The sequence below is a fragment of the Ascidia mentula genome, chromosome 6 (assembly GCF_947561715.1).
Source record: "Ascidia mentula chromosome 6, kaAscMent1.1, whole genome shotgun sequence".
NCBI lineage: Eukaryota > Metazoa > Chordata > Ascidiacea > Phlebobranchia > Ascidiidae > Ascidia > Ascidia mentula.
Genome location: NC_138571.1, coordinates 1,324,130 through 1,348,260, shown reverse-complemented (window position 1 = coordinate 1,348,260; position 24,131 = coordinate 1,324,130). Strand labels below are relative to the sequence as shown.

At 37.9% G+C, this 24,131-nt stretch overlaps 2 protein-coding genes across 2 annotated transcripts in view; both read right to left on the bottom strand.

Annotated features, from left to right (window-relative positions):
- Nucleotides 1-9,114: 9,114 nt before the first annotated feature.
- Nucleotides 9,115-14,096, bottom strand: LOC145906244 (uncharacterized). Its single transcript, XM_082993671.1, has 3 exons — nt 13,702-14,096; nt 13,401-13,536; nt 9,115-9,279 (listed from the first exon to the last, which is right to left on the bottom strand). The coding sequence occupies exons 1-3, from the start codon at nt 14,094-14,096 to the stop codon at nt 9,115-9,117; spliced, it is 696 nt and encodes a 231-aa protein (XP_082849797.1).
- A 1,513-nt stretch (nt 14,097-15,609) lies between these two features.
- LOC145906240 (NACHT, LRR and PYD domains-containing protein 3-like) overlaps nt 15,610-24,131 on the bottom strand; it is a 29,120-nt gene continuing 20,598 nt past the window's right edge. Inside the window, exon 7 of the mRNA XM_082993668.1 lies at nt 15,610-15,774. Coding sequence (XP_082849794.1) covers nt 15,610-15,774 — 165 coding nt within the window. The remainder of the gene's footprint in view (nt 15,775-24,131) is intronic.

The following is a 24,131-nucleotide window of genomic DNA, read 5'->3' as shown; positions in this document are numbered from 1 at the left end:
ACCAGACATCGATAAACCAACCGCGGAATAAAACCAAACTCTGTAATATCTCAATCGACCTGTACTAGTTTCACATTCAAGACTCATCACTGTTTATTACGTTGTTCAAAAATGCGACTGCGGGACATTTTATTTGAAGTACAACTTTATTTTGTTCAAAATACCTCTACAATTTACACTGTAAAATTAAACTGATCATTTCCTTTCAGAGATCCAGCAAAAAGTGCACCGACCGCTCAGTGAGACGATGTGGTTGGCGACAAACACCGACGTCTGATGCGAACCGTATCAACTCATGAGCGACATCTAGCGTTGTTTCAAACACACGCATAATGGAGGGTTTGTAACGGACATATCTTATATGCGTGTTGTCACTTGGTGATAAACGTTGTTCAGTTAACGCCAGACAGAGAAGCTTCTTTACTAAAAATAGAGAGAAGCTTCTTTACTTCCTACGTCAGTGGGTGATTCACTGCGACAAATTTGAAGTCACGTCGCCGCTGTTTTAACTTTTTTTCACTTTATTTCTTGTGTTTATTTTTCATTCACGAAGTAGTTTTCTTCAAACTTAAATGAAATAATCTTTAAACAACAAATCTCTCTGTCTGTTAATGTAAAAGCGAGACCAGTGCTTCAGTCAACAATTCCACTGATGAGACCTCACAGGTAGAAACAGTGTTTACACCAGTCTTTAGCTGCCAAGTATTTGATTTGTTCATCTTCATTCTATTTTTAATGGAATCATATCCATATTATGCACCTGGCCTTTAAACCTCAATACTTCACAATTCGTGGAAACCTCTGTCAACTCATATTCTTACTCACAACACAACACTGAGAAGTTCAAGATATCAGTTTCAGTGCTTATTCATTCCACGGGTAAATCCATTACATTTCCTTCACTCGTGGTTAGCAACAAGAGGGTTTAGTTTAGCCCTCCACTGTCTGTAACAATATTCAACTACTGGGGTGAGTTCAACCATTGAGGAAACTTCCACAAAAGCTCTAAACATGAAACAGAAAGTATCTCGCGCAGGTCCGCTCAACTTTACACAATGGGTCAGTGACTCTCAACTTTCATGAACCCGGTGACGCATTTCCCGCTAACAAAATGTTACGCAGATTCAACAAAAAATGTTGACCACTTTTAGAGGCAATGAAACTACGGTTTTGTTAAACTTCTTTAGGTATGAATTCACCAACATACATCAAAACGTTGATCATTGCAGCAGCGAAAAGGTGAAGGAATATGATATGGGATAAAATTCGTTAATCCTTCAAGTAGAAGCTTGTGGCGCCCGAACCAATGCGACGTCATTTCAATGCAAGGGACCAAAGGCGGTGCTGCGACAAAATATAAGAAGTAGTTGAAAAAACAACAAAAACACAAATTGTTGCCTGTAAGCGTTTGTTGTGATTCGTCCCTTTCCAAAGAACCTCGACCTCGTCTAAGGCGACCCAGGTTCGACGAATTAACTCACCAACCTAGTCTTACTTGCATTTCTCGACGTGATATGACGTCGATGGTATATTTAAGGTTTCTCGCCTCCTCGCTAACTCTATCATATTCACTACACGAACTTGATTGCACAGCGGCCATCGTGTTGGCCGCTGTCGTCTCAGCCGGTCGAGATATTAGGCTGTAAAGTATTATATGAGGCCTAATATTGAACTTCCCAAGCGGAGATATAACGGCTACCTCTTATTTTGTGTGGAGAAAGAAATTAGAAGATTTGGTTAATGTGGGTCGGCTTATGACTGAAAACTTTGCATTTATTCAATACCATGATTGCTTCCCGAGTAGGGAGATTTCAAGCGGTGGCTGAGGTTGCATGATTACTTCCTTGAGCTGGTGATGAATGTAAGGCGAAACCTTTACTGTTATAACGCAAACATCCAGACCAGACATCGATAATCCAACCGCGGAATAAAACCAAACTCTGTAATATCTCAATCGACCTGTACTAGTTTCACATTCAAGACTTATCACTGTTTATTACGTTGTTCGAGAATGCGACTGCGGGACATTTTATTTGAAGTACAACTTTATTTTGTTCAAAATACCTCTACAATTTACACTGTAATATTAAACTGATCATTTACATTCAGAGATCCAGCAAAAAGTGCCCCGACCGCTCGGTGAGACGATGTGGTTGGCGACAAAGACCGACATCTGATGCGAACCATTTCTACTCATGAGCGACATCTAGCGTTGTTTCAAACACACGCATACTGGAGGGTTTGTAACAGACATATCTCATATCTTTGTTGTCACTTGGTGATAAACGTTGTTCAGTTAACGCCACACAGAGAAGCTTCTTTACTAAAAATAGTTTCTTATACGAAATGGTAATTAACACAATGACGATCGTTAGTAAAACATATTTGTCTGGCAAAATCTCCCTCTGTAAGCGCTTCACACATAAATAATCAAAAACAACTTGTGGATTATTTAAAGGCAATTGTTTATTACCGACAAAAAAGATGAATTAAGAAACAAAAATACATATTATGGCTCTTTTGCGCACATAAAAAATACACAGAATTGTCACTCCACCCATTTTCCAGTGGATTTGCTGAACGTTTTATCAGCTGAATAATTTTAAGGAAGAGATGAAAGGAAATCCTGTAGACTGTTGTTTATCGATAAGTTTCCCTGTTCCCGTAAAAGATTCGATAATCTTGAGTTTGAATTTATTTTTCTCTTGTTCATCCGATTACCACTAGAGGGAGTTACATTTGTCCTTAGTGGAGTTGAGGTTTTGCTTGGGGTTGCCATGGCAACTGATGACACATCTGCACAAAACATATAACAAGACAGTAGTTAATACAAAAACTCATTTTTAATTCCAGAAAAAACAAATTGAAAACGGCATTTTGCTGACGGCAATATTGATAACGCACCCCCACCCCCGAGCATTTTAGTCAGATTGCAAACTACTATGGTAATCTGTCTGCAGCTCAAATAAAACCCAGGTTAAAAGAATTACACAGATTGACAACAAATATAAGAAAAACATGGTGGTAAATTTGGTACAAAAAAATCACTTGTGAGCTGCAGACAGTTTTTCCACATTGTGGTGACTTTGCAATCTATGTCAATCCATAGATATGAACCACAGAAAAACACATTAGGCAAGTGCTTGGAACCATATATTGCCATGTAAGTTTACAACAATGCACTACGTTTACCTTAACATATATTAAAACAATGGTTTTACCGTGAAGTTGTGATTCTCCATTGATTTCATTCAGGTATTCTTGACTTGAACCAAACAATTTGTTAAAGTAACCACAAACTTTGCACGTCAAACGTATGCATGTTTGAGATTCAAGATATTTTTTCACCAAACGCTTTTTCCTTTGCATTTGCTCTCACTTCAATTTTACTTTTCATTCTGTTTAGACTCCGCTTAACTTTTTTGTCAAACCTCATCTTTGGTTTGATTGTCAACATGGAGTTATTCGGGGTAAAAATGCTTCCACACTTCTGGCAGAACTGGGCAGAGGCTTTTACATTTTCTACAAAATATCAAAAGGGTAAAACTTTTCACCAATAGTAAACTTTACTTAAAAAAGACCATCAGACCGATTTAAGTTAATATGAGTTAATCCAACAAAGTTATCATTGTCAGAATATAAATCATCTGAAATAAGTTGAAGATCTTATATGATGTTTACAGTTTTATGTGTAAAAACATGTAGAACATACCTAGCTTCAAAACACATTTGCTTTGCATGAATTGAGACCCGCAAACAAACAAAAATATTCTTAAAAGTTTTTTGATATGATTCATAAACTTATACCACTGCAATTAAATTTCACATTGATATCATTTGACCAAAATACTTTTACTTCAATTAACTTACATAATGTTGCGAGATACTTGACAGTGTTTGACGGCAATTAAATTTGCCGCCCTCCATTGAAATTGCAAAGTTATTTTATCAGAGGAGGTGGTTGAAGTTTCCATAATATTTAAATCTACAGATTTCTGTTCAGCAAGACACGAGTGTTCAGGTTTCCACATGTTGTTAACTGTGATCACTCAACCGGAACCAATCACATAAAACTATAGACATCGTATGTCTTGTTGCAGGTTGATAAAATAATTGTAAAAAAAAACTGCAAGTTAAAAATTTAACAAACCTTCCAATTTTTTTGTTATTTGTTTAAATTGAAGTGAAGTTGTCACGCTTTACTAGTTACGCGGGAGCAAACCGCTAAATATGTCAGGGTTTGTTGGTGCTTCATTGTAAAAAGTCGGATATTCTTGGAATTAATATGTGAAAGTTTCACAAACATGCAAAGTTTATTTCTTTATTACAACCTGGTATTAAAAATGTTGTTCACTGCACGCGGAATTCTCATACAAATTGTTGCTTGCTCTGTTTGTGAAGTCATTTTCACGAAAACTTTATTTTAGACGAAATTAAGTTCTAAACGTTACAGAAAGTTAACAATGGTGAAGTCAGAACCTGACAGCATCACAGGAAGTGAAGTTGACAACGATTCAAATTCACGTCGAATATTTAGTGAATTGGATTCAAACCAAATACATGATGATTTTGAATCGAAGCCAAGCTTGAGGGTTAATTCCCCAGCTCCTGTTCAGAGCGGATTGGAGGAAAACAAAACAGAAAATAAAGAAATAAATTGGGAAACTGGGGTAGACGATGTGGCAGCTGAAGATTTTGAGTCATCCACATCTGATGCAAAGTTAAAAAATTGCAACCAGGAGATTTTTACATCTTCCATGATTGAAGAAGAGGAAAATTTGAAAGAGGAAGAAGAGATTGAAAAACAAGCTATTGATCAATGGAGGGAGATATCAGAAGATATGAGAATGAACCAACTTCATCATTTATTGGAAAAAAGTGGTGTTTATGCAAATTATCTTCTTGAAATTATTGAAAAAACAAAGGAAAAGAAAGAAAAGAGGGCAAAGAGGAGAAAACAAAAACTACAAAAAGCAAAGGAAAGTGAGGTGAAACCTAAAGCAGGAAATGAAGCAAAACCACACACCAGGAAACGAGTGCGGAGTCCGGGAAAGATGGAAGTTGGAACTCCAGCGAAATTAAAATGCAAACAGAAAAATATTGTTGATGAAAAAACACATGGAAAAGCAGAATTTGAAATCGGCGAAAAAGTTCAGTCAAAAGACAAATTGGTTGATGTTTCTTCGATTATATCCGACATAACTAAAGATGAAGACAACTCTAATCGTCTACATTCCAGCAATGGGCGTCCGCAGGAAACAAAGCAGGGGGGCAATATTATTTTCACATCGCTGTGCTGCCAATCCCGATATGGAGAAATAACACAACAAACACAATATTAACTATCACTGAAGTATGTGGTGGAATGGCAAAAGCTTTTCAACGGAAGTGGGTTTACATATACGAACCTCATCAGATGTAACAACAGACACAGTGTTGATATCACATAATGGCTTATTGACACATTCATCAGTGACGTAACAACATGCCTGTTGCAGAGCTATTGATAGATAATAATGCATGATTCATGTAATCTGTTGTGAAACCTCATTCTATTCAGTTGCAGTTACAGCTCGTAATACTGCTTTTAACGCGAGTTTGTTTAGCTGCTGTTGTTTTTCGCTAGCAGGTAAAACTTTAGTAATTTTTTGACAGGAACAAAAAATGGATATCAGAAGGTTCCTAAATAAACGATAATAGATACAAACCATCAGAAACGCTTGCTGAACCAGCAAAGCAGCTTAGAGTGGACAAACAGTTGGTCACTGTAACCAACCAAATTCCACCCGAAACACCACCTGCCAAAGTGGCCAATCACTTTCCTCAAGATAGGGACATAGGGCTATACGTGAAAATCACAGAACATTTGACTGATGAAAAACTATACGACTTCCTGATCAACACATATGTTCCACCAATTCAATACAATTACAACAACGATTCTCATGGCTCCCGCTCCTTCCGTCACGCGTGGATAGGCCAATATTCTCCATGGCTGGCCTACTCAAGTCTTTTAAAAGGTGCTCTGTGCAAGTATTGTGTGTTGTTTCCTCAACAAGTTGGACGATGCTCAATGGCAGGAAAAGACAACGATGTTCAGGCCTGTATCAGAAGCATCTACCCCAAAGCCACTTTTGTGCACTGCTCTGCACATCGACTGAATTTGGTTGTTCATGATTTTCCAACCAACAAAAAACAAATTCCAAAATAGACAAAAAAGCTTTGCTTGAATCCAAACTCCACCAAGGAAAGTCTGGAGAAAATGAAATTACTGTGGTTGATGGAGTGAAATACTTGAATGGAAAAGCTGTTCATGATTCGCAACCAACTCTACTAACTGGGGGAATCCTGAGAGATTACCAGATTGCTGGCTATGAGTGGCTTAAAATTCTATTTGAAAATGCAGTAAATGGAATTTTAGCAGATGAAATGGGATTGGGAAAGACTATCCAGTGTATTGCTCTCATTGCACGCTTGGTCAAATTAGGGTTTTCTGACCCATTAAACTGCGTTTGACACAAGGTTGTTTTATATTGTAATTTTGCAAACTCTGTCACGCACAACAAGTGACGTAAAAGAAAAGGTCGATTTCGGAACGACTATATTTTAGTTTGTTGTTACTCGCACAGAATTTCGTTTCATTGGCAATATAACTTCGCATGGAGAATTGCTAACAGCTAAACTCCACGGATGGAATGTGATTTTTATAACGAAGCAAGGAGAGTAAAATAGGCGGAAAGGGAAGTTAACGCTCCCAAACAATGCCAAGCAACGAATAAGCTCTACACAAACTTGATACAAAGCAGAGCTGTTAAATATGAGAATGGTGTAAGATTTAACAGCTTATGAAGGCCAAGATAACTCTCGAACTTCTTAAACTTTAACGGGAATCAGTGATTTCTGGTAACTGTAGAAGTTTAATCATTCCGAACTTTTAATCTGCCTGTGATCGCCACTGAATTTTATTACAGAAAAGTGAAAATAAGTGCGAACGCGAGGAAAGAAAGTGATTTTCTGTAATAAAGGCGTGTGATTGCGCGGCGATAACAAACACGTTTAACCAGCTTAAAGTGCATATGACACGACCATGACAACTTTGCGTAATACTTAAGGTACATCTACAACAAACAGATATCCAAGGTTTCACGGTTTTACGTTAACTAAAAAATCTAGAAAACTGCACGGAAAGAAGCGACGACCAAAAATCGTAAACCTTTTGCGCGGAGGAGAAACGGACATCACACAAGACACTCGCGTCGAAAAAATGCATTGTAGATAGAAGAAAGCGCCTTTTTTTGCAGATTTCGAATAGTTTCAAACATGGGAGAATCCACAGATTACGTTACCGTAAAGGTCAGGACAGGGTTTTGCATCACATAAAAATTTGTCATTGTGACGTCACGAATCAAAGGCTTATTTGTCCCTAATTAACGGAAGACCATAGGGTGTAGCAGAAACGAAATAACTGTGAGTGGACAAAATGACAATGGTAAACTAACGGCTTGTCTCTGTCGTGTTTTCAAAAGTTCATGTATCACGTTGGCGATCATAAATGCTTTAACAATAAGAACACCCTGTCCCAGTAACTGTTTTATTATTACGAAACTAAATAAGACATAATAGGTCGAACAGCGGCCATCTGTCTTCAGCTTAAATTAACATCAAAATCCCTTTGTTGCACTTGTTCACTTTTTGTCCCCTGTTTAATGCAATATTATGCTTAAACCAGTTATACAATCTTTTCCATTCGTACGCATAAGGCTTGCTGCCAACACTCACGCACGACCGAAGCGCCTTCTATGACGTCACGCAACAATATCTCGCTTCCGCACGATTTCGTTCGCATCGGTAAAAATGCGACTTTGATCAGCTGTATCTCAGAAACCAATCGCCGTATCAAGCTACTTTTTTCGCGAAAAATGTTCTAAAGTTATGAACATCTCTTAGTTTGATTATTAACATGTTTTATTTTTACGTGTCGTATACACTTTAAATTTGATAACTGTGGAAGTTTATTCATTGTAGGCTTTTAAACTGCTTGTGATCGCCGCTGAAGTTTATCACAGAAAGTTGAAAATCAGTGCGAACGCAAGGAAAGAAAGTGATTTTCTGTAATAAAGGCGTGATTGCGCGGAGATAGCAAACAAGTTTAACCGAATTTTAATCCCACCAAGCCAAACACAAATGCTTTCACAGCGCACAGCTATAAGGTAAGTTCAAACAAAATGAGACGGAGTGGAAAATATTTGCGGAGTCGAAGTCAATTTTTATTTACGTGACAACACTTAACTATACCCAACGTGGTAAAGTCATAACTAGAAGTTTCAAAATCGTCAACACACAATATTCTCGGCCTTTCTGCAGCTGCTTTATATCTTGTTCATTCATGCATGTATTTTATCTTGATTTATTTTAACACGTGTGGTTAATCATGCAGAACATAGTATGACGTCACAATCAACTAACTTGCAGCGCGACTTCAAAACTGTAAATCAAGAACAGCGTGTCAGTAATCCACAAATAATTCACAAACCAATAAAAAAAAATCTAAATTTCAATCGCGCACACGTTAAGAATTAACAGGGTTACCGAAATATCCACAAATATTATGCAGGTTATAAGGTTCACAGGCATTGCAGATCTGAAAAATCAAGCTCTCGGTGAGGTTCGAACGATCCCAGGGTTAACCAGGCCCTGCTATCTACTTGAACACAGCCGTTATATTGTGGTCGAGACACACCGATGTTCAAGCGCACATCTTGCCAGAGGAATAAGATACAAGAACAGTTTTACACGTGGTGGCGCAACAGAGTCAATGAGAATTGGTAGATTCTTTAACCACCTCACGGACGAGCGATAAAGGGAAAACCCCAACGTGTAATGGGGTTACTTCAGTTCATTGGCGAGCTTACGTCGTATACATCAGATGTAAATGAGAATTAATGTTGCGAAATGAGAAATTTACAAATTATATGAGTAACAAACAATAATTACTGGTTTACATTGCATCACGTGTTACGCCATTGAATTAGCGTAGCGTGGTGATATTATGTTGAATCTACATCAAATGTTTCATCGGAAATAACTTTAGGAACTGCTAGCTGAAATGAAAAGTTACAAGTAAACTATTCCTCCCGACTTTGATCTGATGAGACTGTCCCCTGCTTGTGTGAAGCCACATCTCCAAGCACGCAACTTCTCAATGTTTTGAACACATGCAGCCAATGACTCAGCACTTTTATCCGTCAAATCGTTTCCGGACAGATCAAGAAACTCCATCTAAACAACAAAATAACTTAAGCTTGGAGGTTAGGATCATGTTATGGTCGTAAATATCTAATTATGTTGTTGTAAAATGACCAGAGTGGATTTAAATAACATAAACTAAAAAGTCAAAAAAAAAACACAGCAAGTTTGTTCTCACAAGATTATTACGTCAGTGATCTCATCGTTGTTTACAATATTTGGTTCAAATATTTGTCATGTAGAAAATCACAATGAATTTGGAAATAGTGGTCATTGTTCCAAAACAACTGACATTGTTTGCAAATAAGCAATGGTTTGTTAATATTTGAGTCAAACTTGTTATTTTGCAGTAATTCTTTCGCGTTATCGGTGTGACGTCGTCCTGCTTATACTTGGATAAGGGGTGGTTATGTATGGCGATTTTAATCTTCTGGTATATTTATTACAGTTTCCTGGTGTGATCTTTAACTGCAGTTTTTATGTGGTTATGTCAGGTTCGTTTGTTTCATTGCAGTTTCCAGATGTTATTTTTTGTTTGTTTCAAACGAATACAGCAGTGGTTACAACCGGGATGCTATTTGTAACTTTCAGGGGTGAAACGAGCTTTTCTTCGTAGTCTAAAGCGTATTATTTGCTTAAAATAAAGTTTAGAGTAAGAATCCAGGATTGAACAAGTTACAAACCCAAAGTATCTCAGGACGCAAGAAAGCAGGTAAATATAAAACACTGCGAAAGATGTTATGAATGGCAAAGTATTGCTAATTTCGCACCCTGTGTTTGCAGTCTAGGTTTCCGGGGTATCGTTGAAATACCATACAGGTTCGTGAAACCTGGGCATATTGCATCAAACTGTTGCTTCAAAAACTCACAGGTGTAATTTTGTCAGGCGAGGATATCTGACAGTTGTAAGTCGTGAAAGCAAACAGATTTCATGTGTGAGATTAGTGGCAACTCTCGTATGCAAAGTCGTGCCAAAAATATTAATTCCACTTTTCGACTCGAAATGGTTCAAAGTGGAGCTCGATTCAGTGGCAATTGGCAACATTTTCACAACCAAAGTTTGGACGAGTATTCGACGACCGAAACTTAAAGCAACAAAATTTGGTCACTGATCAACTTCGGGTAATTCTCTAAATATTATTGGTTCCTATCGTTTAAAATTTCACATTGCAATTTCGGATACCACCAGCCAGCTAATGGGAAAACTTAACAAAAAACTTTATTAAGAAACTGAAGTTAGCTTTGGACCCAATATTTTATGTAACAAGGGAGTTGTCTATAAAATATGTTCTGTTTGCTCGATGATTTGAATCAATGTTACGAAGCTGGAATACGGAACGGAATACGGACGCCAGGGTAACACTGGTAGTTCCAGTACGGAAGTCGACGTTACCAGGTAGGACATCTTGTAGACTGCATGTTAACGCCGTGTTTATAAGCGTTGCGTTTTAACCTAACACTGGAAATAACGCACTGGGGTCAACTCAGCGTGGGATTTCACAAATGTCGATACGTCATCGCTACGTCGTTTCAGAGAAGAGTAATCTTGTCCCACGCGGATTTTCCATATATTTGTCGCATTGTTAATCAGTGGGCATCAGAATTTACCCGAGAATACTCAATGACATTGTTCAGGATTGGGTGAAATTACCAGAGGTAATTACACGTTATTGTCGCATACTTGGTATTTTAAATGTTCTTTATTTTTGTGGGCAGCAAATAATTATGTAAAATTGTGGGTAAGATGTTGTCGTCCTCAGAGATACAACATTTATTGTTGGACGAAACCTTTGCGAATGACGAGCAGCTAACGAATTTGTTGGGGTCCAAAATATGTAATGAAAAACTGTACAGATGTCGTTAAATATATTACTTTACTGGAGATGCAGAGGTTTTGTGTCTGCTTAACAATTTTTATGACTAAAGTAACAGAAACGTTGAGGAATAGATGGGATCTAAAAAAAACCGACCCAATGTGGAGTTAAGGTAATCCTGTTGCTCAACAAAATGAAAAAAAAAACAAGAAAAGAATTAAGAAGCAATCATCTCCGTATACGCATATGAAAATACCACACTAACTACAGCAGCCATCAAGGCACGGTTGCTGATGGACACTTTTGACCTTTCTCTCCAGGCCTATAAATTTATTTTGGTCGTTCCAGCAACATGGACGAGAAGTGTGTTTGACGTTATTCATGGACCTTCTCACCCATCTATCCGCATCACCAAGATTCTTAACTTGTGCGCGATTAAAACTTAGATATTGGTTTGTGAAATATTTGTGGATTACTGACACGCTGTTCTTAATTTACCGTTTTCCAGTCGCGCTGCAAGTTATTTCATTGTGACGTCATTCTATGTTCTGCACGATTAACTGCACGTGTTAAAATAAATCCAGATAAAAGACATGCATGAATGAACAGGATATAAAGTAGCTGCAGAAGGGATGAGAATATTGTGTGTTGACGACATTGAAACTTCTAGTTATGATTTTACCACGTTGGGTGTAGTTAAGTGTTGTCACGTAAATAAAAACCGACTTCGACTCCACAAAATATTTTCGACACATTTAATTTAAACTTTCCTTGTAGCTGTGTTCTGTGATCAGTGGAAGCACTTGTGTTTGGCTTGGTGGGATTGGAGTTCGGTTAAACGTGTTTGTTAGCGCCACGCAATTACGCCTTTATTATGGAAAATCACTTTCTTTTCTCGCGTTCGCACTCATTTTCAACTTTTTGCAATAAAATTCTGTGTGATACTCTTGATGCCGAATTATAAGCGAAATATATATATATCAAAAACAATAGAAAGTCACAGGACTTAGGTTTGCTCTTATATAACTTGTTAACGTGAGCTGTCACCAAAAGCAAAACATGTTTAGTTGTTGTTATGGCAACAAGTGTGATGTTGATATCTTGGTGATGATATTAGCATAGTTTTGTGGACGTGTATGTCTATGTTACTCTTGTATGGTTTCCCTATCTGAGCTATCAATTTCGTCTATTGGATTTAATCAAAACATTTTCTCAACTTCGCTTCTGAAGCTCTGCGTGAAGTTAGTGCTGAGGATTTAACAGAAGTTGCATTAAAGGGTTTTCTGTCGTGTTTGGATTTCAATCCTTATTATGTCTGAAAATTCAAACTATTTTTTCCTCTATAAACGAAAATTATCTTCAAAACCACAATTGTTTGTGTTAAAGACGATTTAACTTAGTTGTGATTACGTCTCCAACACCATGTTTGTGAGCAAAGCTGTAGTATTGCATCAAAAAGTAACTCAAATTTTGATTTGTGGATTGGATTTTGCAAATAATTTTATTTCGTCAAAGAAAATCCTCAGAGCTAAGATTCTACTCATGGTAAGAGCAAATGTTTCGAACACTGCTGTTACGGAATTATTTCGGCAGCTTTGCAATTAAGCGGTTAGATGTTTTTGGGTGGCCATGTTATCCCCCAATTAACCCTTCTACCTAATTTGGTACTTTGCACAAAACTGCCTCCCTAATTCTGATACTGCCCAGAACCCTGCAATAACGGCTCACCACGAAGCCAAAGTAACCCAGGCTGATTTAACTTATTGGACGTCGTGTTCAACTATAAAACGAATAAAAACAGTACAAATGACACTGGCCAAGATCTCAATTATCCGCAACACCGTAACAGAGATGCTCACTACACGACGCCCAGAAGAAGACTCCTCGTTTTAGGGAAATCGTTCGTTACATGCAATCGCCAACCAATCAGGATGCGCCTTTCCGACACGCGGCACATCCGGGGCATACAAAAATAAACGGAGCGTAAAATATTAGGAAAGGGGAGACGAATGTAATAAACTAGTGTGGTGAAAGTGAAGTGAGAGAAGCGATATACGTGCGTAAAACAATATAATAAATAAGCGGTTACAACGAAAGAAAACAGTGAAATTACAAGGTGCCAGCAAGAAAGGTGAAAACAATGAAATACATACAATACTCAACAAAAGTAAAAGGTGACGTGAAGGAAAGAAAATTCGTAACACTCCCCCCAACCCAAGAATTGTCCTACTCCTGTTGGACATTGGTCTACACGGGTGTCTCCGACGAGAATCGAACTGGCCGGCGCCGGGTCCGTGTAGACCTTCTGCATCCGCCCGAATTATCCGGTGAACTCGATACCTCTCCATTGTCCACTCGGGTTGTATTTGGCCTAAATACATACACCAACGTAGGTTGTTGATCTTCAGCCTGCGGAGGTTTCGCCGTTTGCTCAGCGGGCATTGGGAATGTATCTGTGGACGGTTTCAGCCGATTGAAATGGACAGTCTGTTGTTTACCAGTCCCATCTTCAATGACATAGTTCACAGGCCCGCGTACTTCGACCACTCGGTACGGACCTTTGTAGGGATACTGCAATTTCTTGCACCGACCTACGGGAACGACCGGGTTCGTTAACAGCACATAGTCTCCCATCGAGTATGGCTTTCCCCGTTGTCGCAAGTTGTAGCGGTCTTCCATACGCTTGCGCTGTGTCATAAGACTTTCCCTGACAATTTCTTCGGCCAGCTCTAGGCCGTCGCATAACTGGTCGATCTCCACTCCGTAAGATCGTCTTGAATCTTCTCGGAGGGATCCCAATAAATCTGCCCGAAGGCGCAACGGTCGGCCGGTCAGAAGGATGTGCGGAGCTTCTCCCGTTGCTTCATGGGCGCTTGCGTTGTAAGCCGCGACTACTCCTGGCAACGCCTCGTCCGATCGTCGTTCGTCTTTCTGTATGTAATTTCTTATCATTGTTATTATGGTCTTATTGTTGCGTTCGACACCGCCATTTCCGGGCGCGTGATATGACGTCGTACGGCTTTTCTTACAGCCCATCAGGCGCAACAGCTCGGAAAACAGGTGACTTTCAAAATTTGTCCCTCTATCGGAATGGACCGTTTCCGGGACGCCGTGCACCGTAAACCAATTGCGGTAAAGCAAGCTAGCGGTCTCATTTGCGGTTTGGTGTCGCATCGGCCACGCTCTAACGTCTATACACCAAAGGGTCTAGTTTCGTGCCTTTCATCTATAAACGAAACCTAGTCAATTGCCTTTTACATAAAGCGTACAAAATCTGCTCCACTTACCAAGAATCGCATGCTGAGTATTGCAATATTTTTCGCATGCTCATGGATAATGGCTTTCCATCCCATTTCATCTCCACTTGCATTAGACGTTACCTCAATTGTCGGTATACTACCGTGAACGTGAGCCCACCGCAACCTTGCCACTTGCATGAAGGAACATCATCCCTCAACGAAAGCTGAAAGCGAGGTCAGCAACCACCTGTGGGAAAATTCGGATCATCAGGTTAAATTCAATTCGCCCTAAGTTCTACAAAACTGTAATATAAAATCTAAATTAATTCTGGAAACACTTTACATCCAACACCATAAACCAGCACTGAACGTGGATGACAGCTCCAAACCCCTTTACCTATTCAACATCTAGGTCCGTACTGCAGCCTCACACATTGCTAATGATGACGTCGCTGCTGCGCTTCTATGCTGTTGTCACGTGACAATGCTCCGGCTTGTTGCTCGTTGTTGCTGCTGATGTTTCCCTTCTGCCTACTCAGTCCTTTATTACCAAGACGCTTTTCTTGCATGCACTCATTGTAGTACTGATGATGAACGCAGTTAGTGTTCGAAACGTTTACTAATGATTAACAGCATTTTAGCTTTGGCTTTCATTTTCAAAGTTATAAACTCCAAATATTTTGCACCCAAGTAACTTACCGAAATATCTTATGCAGGTTTTGATGGATTTTTTTTATTGTAATGTGGGTAATAGGTTCACTGGTTTTTATATCGGCGAGTCGGAGCGAGATCTTTAAAATCAAGCTCTTGGTGAGGTTCGAACTTAAGATCCCAGGGTTAACCAGGCCCTGCTATCTACTTGAACGTAGCCTTTATATTTGTGGTCAAGACACACTGATGCTCAAGCGCACAATTTTACTGATTATATGATGAGGTTAAGAATACGAAAAGAAGTTTGCGAAGTAAAATTGATGCAAGAACAGTTTTACACGTGGTGGCGTAACAGAATCAATGAGAATTGGTGGATTCTTTAACCACATCACGGACGTGCAATAAGGGGAAAACCCTATTGCCTCACGGGGTTACTTCAGTTCATTGGCGAGTTTACGTCGTATACGTCACATGTGAATGAGAATTAATGTTACGAAATGAGGAGTTTACAAATTATATGCGTAACACACAGTAAATTCTGGTTAATATTACATCACGTGTTACGTTATTGAATTAGCGTAGCGTGGTGATATTCAGTTGAATCTACATCAAATGTTTCATCGGAAATGACACAAGGAACTGCAAGCTAGAATGGAAAGTTACAAGTAAACTTTTCCTCGCGACTTTGATGTGATGAGATTCTTCCCTGCTTGTGAGAAGCCGCAATTCCAAGCATCCAAATCTTTAATGTTGTGAACACATACAGCCAATGACTCAGCACTTTCATCCGACAAATCGTTGTAGGACAGATAAAGTATCTCCATCTGAACAACAAAATAACTCAAGCTTGGAGGTTAGGATCATGTTATGATCGTAAATATCTAATTATGTTGTTGTAAAATGGCCAGAGTGCATTTGTAATAACATAAACCAAAAAGTCAAAAATCAACACAACAAGTTTGTTCTCATCAGATTATTACGTCAGTGATCTCATCGTTGTTTACAACATTTGGTTCAAATATTTGTCATGAAGAAAATCACAAGATTTTGAAAATAGTGGTTGTGTTTCATTGTTTCAAAACAACTGACTTAGTTTGCATATATACCATAGTTTGTCAATATTTGAGTTAAACTTGCAACAGCATAAATACAGCACAAATTTTGCTGTGATTCTTAGCGTTATCGGTGCGTGACGTCGTCCTGCTTATACTTGGATAAGGAGTGGTTATGTATGGCGATTTTGATGTTTTGGTATATTTATTACAATTTTCTGGTGTGATCTTAACTTCATCGTTTTTATGTGGTTATGTCAAGTTCGTTTGTTCCATTGCAGTTTCCAGATGTTATTTTTTGTTTGTTTCAAACGAATACAGCAGTGGTTACAACCGGGATGCCATTTGTAACTTTCAAGGTTGCCACGAGCAATTCATTGTGTTCTAAAGCGTATTATTTGCTCAAAATAAAGTTTAGTGTAGGAAGCCATGGTTGAACAGGTTAAACTGAAAGTATCTCAGGACGCACCAAAGCAGGTAAATATAAAACACTACGGAAGTTGTTATGGATGGCAACGTATTGTTAATTTCGCACCCTGTGTTTGCTGTGTAGGTTTCCGGGTTATCGTTGAAATGTCACAGCTTCGTGAAACCTGGGCGTATTGCATCAAACTGTTGCTTCAAAAACTCACAGGTAAAATTTTTGTAGGCGTTGAGGATATCTGAAAGTTGTGTGTCTAAAAGTAAACATATTTCAAGTGTGAGGTTAGTGGCAACTCTCGTATACGAAGCTGTGTTCACAAATGTTGATACGTCATCACTGCGTCGTTTCGGAGAAGAGTAATCTTGCCCCACTCGGGTTTTCCATTTATTTGTCGCATTGTTAATCAGTGGGTATCAGACTTTACCTGAGAACAATCAATGACCTTGCTCAGGGTTGGGTAAAATTACCAGAGGTAATTACACGTTATTGTCGCATACGTGGTATTTTAAATGTACTTAATTTTTGTGGGCAGTAATATGTAAAATTTTGAGTGAGATGTTGTCGTCCTCAGAGATACAACATTTACTATTGGACGAAACCTTTGTGGGTGACGAGCAGACAACGAATTTGATGGGGTACAAAATATGTAATGAAAAAACTGAACAGCTGCAGAGGTTTTGTGTCTGCTTAACAATTTTCATGACTAAAGTAACAGAAACGTTGAGGAATAGATGGGATCTAAAAAAAAACGACCTAATGTGGAGTTAAGGTAATCCTGTTGCTACTCGAAATAAAAAAAAATAAAAGAATTAAGAAGCATTCATCTCCGTTTGCGCATGTGAAAATACCACACTAACTACAGCAGCCATCAAAGGCACGGTTGCTGATGGACACGTCTGACATTTCTCGCCAGGAGCGCGCATCACTCTTATTCTACTTCCCTTTCTTAGGCGACCGAAAGCCATCGGCGTTTATGGACGAGATGCTGGCTTTGTTAGGTGATCATCACACGTGCTTCCTGTTTAAACACTTGTTTTTGCAACACATGCCCGAAGACATTCGTATTGTTGTTGCAAGTGAGGATATTCCTTGCCCTCTGGATTTGGCAAAGTGCACGGATTTATTGTGGCTGGCACGAACCACAACGTCTTAGTTTTCTGTAAGCAGAGAAAGGAATCGCGCAACTCTGCAAACATTTGTCAAGCCCGACGTTCCTGGCATGTGCTTTTATCATAAACATTTCGGGCGAAAAGTACTGCAATGTTGTGTTCCAGGAAAACTCCAACGCTGGTTGCCTGTAATGGCTGAGGTAACCAGCAAACCAACCGGCCTTTTCCTTGTAAGGTATTGCAGCCGAAAGTCTCTTATCGACACGGGCATTGAAGTCAGTGCCGTATGTCTCCTACTGGATTTGAACGACGCACAAACGCAAGAGATATTGCATCAAAATCTGCTAAGTTCGATTGCTGCATCCACAACGCCCACAAAACTGTAACAAAAGAATTTCACTTATGTTTGGCCTCCTTATGTTGTAAGACGGTAAAATATCTTGGTTGGATGATTTAGCAGCAATCTAAGCCAGTAATAGGAATCACTTTTTGCAATCCAAAATATATTACGTTACAAACAAAAACAACCAAACCCTTGCAAATTCTCGTTGATTCAGTTTTATTTTTCAAATGGAATCCCGACCGTTATTACGTTCACCGTACATTTACCCATGTCGCACCATTACGTTTCTATGTACAAAATCACTCGTGCTCCATTTAATTTCACTTATGGTTGACCTCCATTTGTCGAAATGTGTTTAAGCGATTTTTGAAACAAAAACTTACGCAGATTTAACGACAAGTACAATAGTTTATGCCGTCACGCTTAATCGAGCAAGGCATCGTGCTACGAACATCTGGTCCTCTTCGTCAACACAATCTCTGAGAAAGACGTCCGACGTTGTGATATCTTAGCTTTGATGTTAATATATAGGTGTTTAAAAGTTTAGGTTTGCATATTAAATCTAATATATGTACCTAAATAACATGTAAAAGTACCACTTAAAATAATATTCGTTTGTAGGACCTGTTACATTTTGATGACTGTGTGTTGAAGATGTATGTTAAATTTTGTGACCTTTGCGGCTCCAACGTAAGTAAATCAGTGGACACATACAACCAGCATATTGTTGCGCATAGAAATGTGCACAACTATGTTTTTCGGTGTTAGTTTAAAAACTGCCAGATGTTTTTTAAAAAGTATACTTCAATGATGTCCCATTTCAACCGAAAACACAAAGCTCTAATCCTACCATCAAGAGTGGATGAAACCTGTGACAAATGTTTTGTTTGTGAAATTATAACATGTGGACAGACTTTTCAATGCGTCTTTTTCAGCACATCTGTCAAGACACCATTCCCAAATAGTCGCCCCCAATTTGTTGCAGACTGCCACAGCCACAAGCCAAGCAAAGTCACTGCCATCACCTACCAAGTAGTTTCTGAACCAGATTCAACTTTAGATTTTAATAATTTAACAGAGGCAGATGCAGGTCATGCTTCTTCTGTGGCTATATCAAGCCAAAGACAGGACTATAATGCACTTGGACGATGTTTTTTTATATTTAGAAAGCAAACTTCTTGTGCCACAATCATCAATGCAAGTGTTAGTTAATGAATTACACACATAATTACATTCATTTTCAGTGGTTGCTACACAACTGTTAAAGAATGAAATGCAAACACACAATTTTCCAGACGCACTTTTGTCATCTATAGAAAATATTTGGAATGCAAATCCTGTAACAGCTGCATGCAGTCTTCATTCAGGTTTTTTTGAGATCAGCTTTTTGTAGAACGCAATAATATGAAAAAATGTTTGGTTATGTTCAACCTGAAAGTTTATTTTTCGGTATAAATGAAAGAAAATCACGTTATGGTTACTACATTCCAATAAAAAAGAGTTTGACTGTGTTTCTGAAAAATGACAACATTTGATCAAACCTACGTTGAAGTTAAAAAACAATACTTTTGAAGATTATTTTGATGGGAGCATCTATCAGATTGTTAATGAAAATATGTTGGACATTTTTTTGTTTCAAGATGCATTTGAAGTAGTAAATCCCCTGGGTTCCAGTCGTAAAAAACACAAAATTTGGCAGTTTATGCCGTTATTGGGAATCTTAGGTCTGAAGTGCGTTACATAGTTGACAACATAATCCTTGTAATGCTTTAAAGAGAAATACTGGAAGTGGTTTGATTAGCAAAAAGTGTTTCATCAACTTGTTTATGACCTGAAAGAGATGGAGGTGGCTGGCATTGATTTCGGTCAAGTAAATATGAAGTTTCGACTTTCATATATCTTGGGTGACAATCTTGGATCACATACTATTGGTGGATTTTTGGAGTCATTTTCTGGAGAAGATTAGAACGTTAGCTGAAATTGTTAGTGTTGTTTTCTCCCCCGAAATTAAAGCTGAAATTGTTTGCTATTTAAATTGTCTAATTAAAGACTATTTGTGTTTAAGAAAACGTTTCTTTCCGGGTTGTACATTAAAACCCATACACCACTATCTTATGCACTATCCGATGCTCATTTTCCAACTGGGACCCCTTGTTGAATTTTTGACATTACGATTTGAGAGTAAGCTTTCTTATTTCAAAGAATGTGCAAAACGCTTTAAAAATTTTAAAAACCTTGCTTTTTCATTGTCACATAAGCACCAGCATTATCATGCATATATCTGTACCGGCAATGCTTTTGAACCAGCTGTTGACAACTATTCCCCGTGTTGTATTAATTTGCATGTACTTAAACACAACATAAATAAATTTTTTAAAGAAAAAAATGTACCGTTTGCACATTGTTTGTTTTCAGAAAAAGTAGGTTTAAATGGCACAGTTTATAAAAAGGGGTGTTTTGTTCTTTTGCAAAAACAAGGTATTTCCAATCCTCTTTGCGGAAAAGTTTTATTACTTGCAATTGTTAATCAAGATGTTTATGTACTGAGTCTTACAAAACTAAGTTGATTCCCAATTCTGGTTTATATGAAGTGTGTAGTATTAAAAATAAATTTGTTTGTTGTAAAATTATCAACTTGGGAGATTTTTATCCTTTGCCTGTATATTCATTTGGGCAAAAACAGTACTGTGTTTGAAACATTGCATTATTTAGCTAAACTATATCAACCATTTAGTAAATTAGCTGCAAAATGTAACTACCGTCTTAGATTGTTTTTTCAGAGATTGTTACAGTACGTTGTGTTGCAAAAGCATGTCTGAAAAAAGTGATGATATTGTGGATTTACAACCATTTCGGGATGTATTGTATGAATGTTTTCCAAATTTGGAATCAAATGAAGAAGACAAGCTTTTTGGATTATTCATGGAAGTAGGTGCAGAGACAACAGCTGATTTTCAGTATATAAAAAATGAAGATCTGATTGATGTGCTTTCCCCAATAAAAAGGAGAAAGTTGATGGACTTCATAACCAAAATAAACAACCGCATGGAACCACCATTGGCAACTAATCCAATAACTTCAAGTCCTATTTCAAGTTCCCGTTCAGATGATAGCCTATTGTTGCTTAATACTTGATTTGATAGTTCATTTAAGTTACGATGGCATAAAATGTCTTGTCAATTTATGTCAAAAATGGAGTCCAAAGTAAGGCCAGAAACATGGGAACGTAGAGAGTTTGTACGTATAGTTTGCAATGAAATGATGGACCAAATTCAATCTCCAATAAAAAGACAGGATTACAGAAGCATTGCCGCAACAATAGTTAAGATTTACCCTAAATCATTTCAAGACTTGGATATGGATGGAAAACTGACCAATTCTACTAGAAACAAAACTTCCAAGACCAGCACCTAAATGGAAAATGAATCTGAAAAGGATTGCAATGACCAGGTGGAATCAAGCAAACAGGCACTCTACACCATTTATTTGCACAACATTCCATGAGTGGAGGTTGCCAAAGAATAGCTTAATATGTGTTTTTTTGTCACTACAAAAACTAATTAACCAAGTCACACTCAAAGAAGTTAAAAAGGACTGGCCATTTATATTTGATAAAACAGGCATGGACTTGTATTTTCAAAAAGTGACCGGCAAAGATTTTCAATCAGTATCCGCAGCTATTGAACAGAAGATTGTACGAATTATTCAGTTTATGAGTTTCCAACAAATAAAGAAGCAAAATATCAAGAAGCTAAGCTGCAGACAGGGTGTGTACACGCACTGTTTCGACCTGTAAGGTCTCATCAGTGCAGCTGATTAGTGGCACTGTGCTAGCTTTCACACTAGCAGGCACACCAGTCTCCACTTTGTGGTACCTTTCGGTCAACGTCGATCTGCAGGGTACCCTATACTAGGTACCAAACAACAGAGACGACGAACCACTGTGGAGCGCACTATGGCCAAACGGAACTGCTTGGTAACCGATAGTGCAAAAGGCAAAAACACCAATGTAATATATGTGCAAAAAAGCCATATTAAAGCAAAGCTGCATAAAGCTTTGCAATAATATGGCTTTTTTTGCACATATATCAAGAAGCTACTTCCACAAATAAATAAAATAAACACCAACACCAAGAGTTATTCTATTGTTGCTTGAATACTTTGGAGAAGTGTCAAAAGAACTTTTTATTTGTGTAAATGTAAGTATTGCTTTGCTTTTAGTAAAAAAACTTAACTAGATATGTCCTCTTCGTAAAAACATGACCTTACATTTTAAGTTGTGTTAGATTTTTATTTAAAACATTTAATAGACTTAAATTTTTCGTAGGATGTTGAACCATCATACCCAAAGAACCCATGTATCGTTGCTTACGGTTAGTATGTACTGAAATTACATGTGATAGTGAAACAACCATTCTTAAGTATTGGACTAGGAGTTTTCACTAACCAGCAAACATTGCATATATATATAGCATATATATTGTTATCTTTTCTACAACTCCTTTTTTTGTGTTCAGGAACTTCTCCATTGGAAGCAACTCAGTTCACTGTTGCAGTGGATGGTCAAATACTGTTTGGAAATATTTTTACTTCAATGGATGCAGTGTGCATCTGCTTTGCGGCATACTATAATTTCAACATACAGTATCCTGGGAGCATAGAAATAACACTTGAATTCATACAAAGGTAATGAAACAAAAATCCTAAGTACATGCTTTTGTGATAAAATTATCAAACTTGTTCTTCTGCATGTTCAGTGTTTAAGTTATTTCATGTCATTTACAATAATAATTAACCTTGGCCATATTCATCTCTATCAGGAACTTCTATGACATAAATCCGACACAATCCAAAACTTCGGCCAAGAAGTCAAGAGTGAAAGGAATACACACAAAAATCCTTAACTTTTACAAGGCCTTCAGCTCATTTGAAGAGAAATGATAAAGTCAACAGTTGTGTTCGTTATCTTTCCCTTCGTTTTTCATGTGTGCCACTGCTCGTTTCAAAATGGTTTCTGTAACGACCTTTTTTCATATGAGGACACCTCTGGGTATGCATATTCATGCATTTGTGTCGATTGTCAAATAAAATAGACTGCCAGGAATTACAGAACAAGTGTGTTTTTTTACATATTTTTTAAAATAATTGAAAGCAAACCGATGTACCATAAAAATACATACAATGTACGTTAGCGCAAGTTACATGCTTGAAGATGTAAATTTACATACGCCGTATAGCGACTGTGCGGCCAAAGAAATTATGTAAAAAAACTTGTTACAGTGAACGGAAAGAAGGCGATAGCAGTCTATAGCTTGTTTGGTGCATGGGATGGATCTAAAAATGTCATAATCTTCAAAATGTCACAAATTATAGTTGGGGTTTAGTGGAAATACAATGGTTAAGCATTACATACCGATATGGAGACAGTAGGCATTTAAATAACCAAGCCTGTAACTTTCTTTTCGTGTGTGGATTTTTGCGCGCGACACAAAAGTTCGTGTGTGATCAACGAATTCCGACTAAGACATTAAATCACTCACCGGGTTCTTCAACAGTTTAATCTTCTCGAATAGATGTTTGGCACCAACGCTTGTCAGACCGCATTCACCCAGACCCACTTCTTCAATGTTTCGAATGCAGTCGGCAACGTAAACCGCACCACGGTCTTCCATATTGTTGTCCCAGAGGTCGAGCATCTTCAGCTGAACGAAATAATATCAATGTTAAACAAAGTTTGAATAACAACACCAAAAAAAAAAAATGATATCAAAAAAGAATAAGTCGAAAACACGAATCAATCAAGTAATAATTATATTTAGTCAAGCGCGAATATTTCTTATCCCGATTTAAATAAATCCGATTTGGGATAGAAACTGGGACAGGCGAAGTAATTGTGAAGTTTGTATCAGAATGAATGACGAAGGTAAACCGATTCCTGATAATAATACATCTTACGACCACCCAGTGCAGAACTAGCTTGCTAATAAGACTCGGCGATCAAAGTTATAAGATTACAATACATGGAGTTTTGTTTGCAATCAATCTCCTTCTTGTTATTTGTGATAAAACAAAGGGCCATTGTAGTGTATGCATCCTATTAAAGTGCATGTAACACGGAAAAATCAAACATGTTAATAATTATACTAAGAGATGTTCACAACTTTAAAACATTTTTGGCGAAAAAAGTAGCTTGACACGACGACTGGTTTATAAGATAAAGCTGATGAAAATCGCATTTTTACCGCTGCGAACG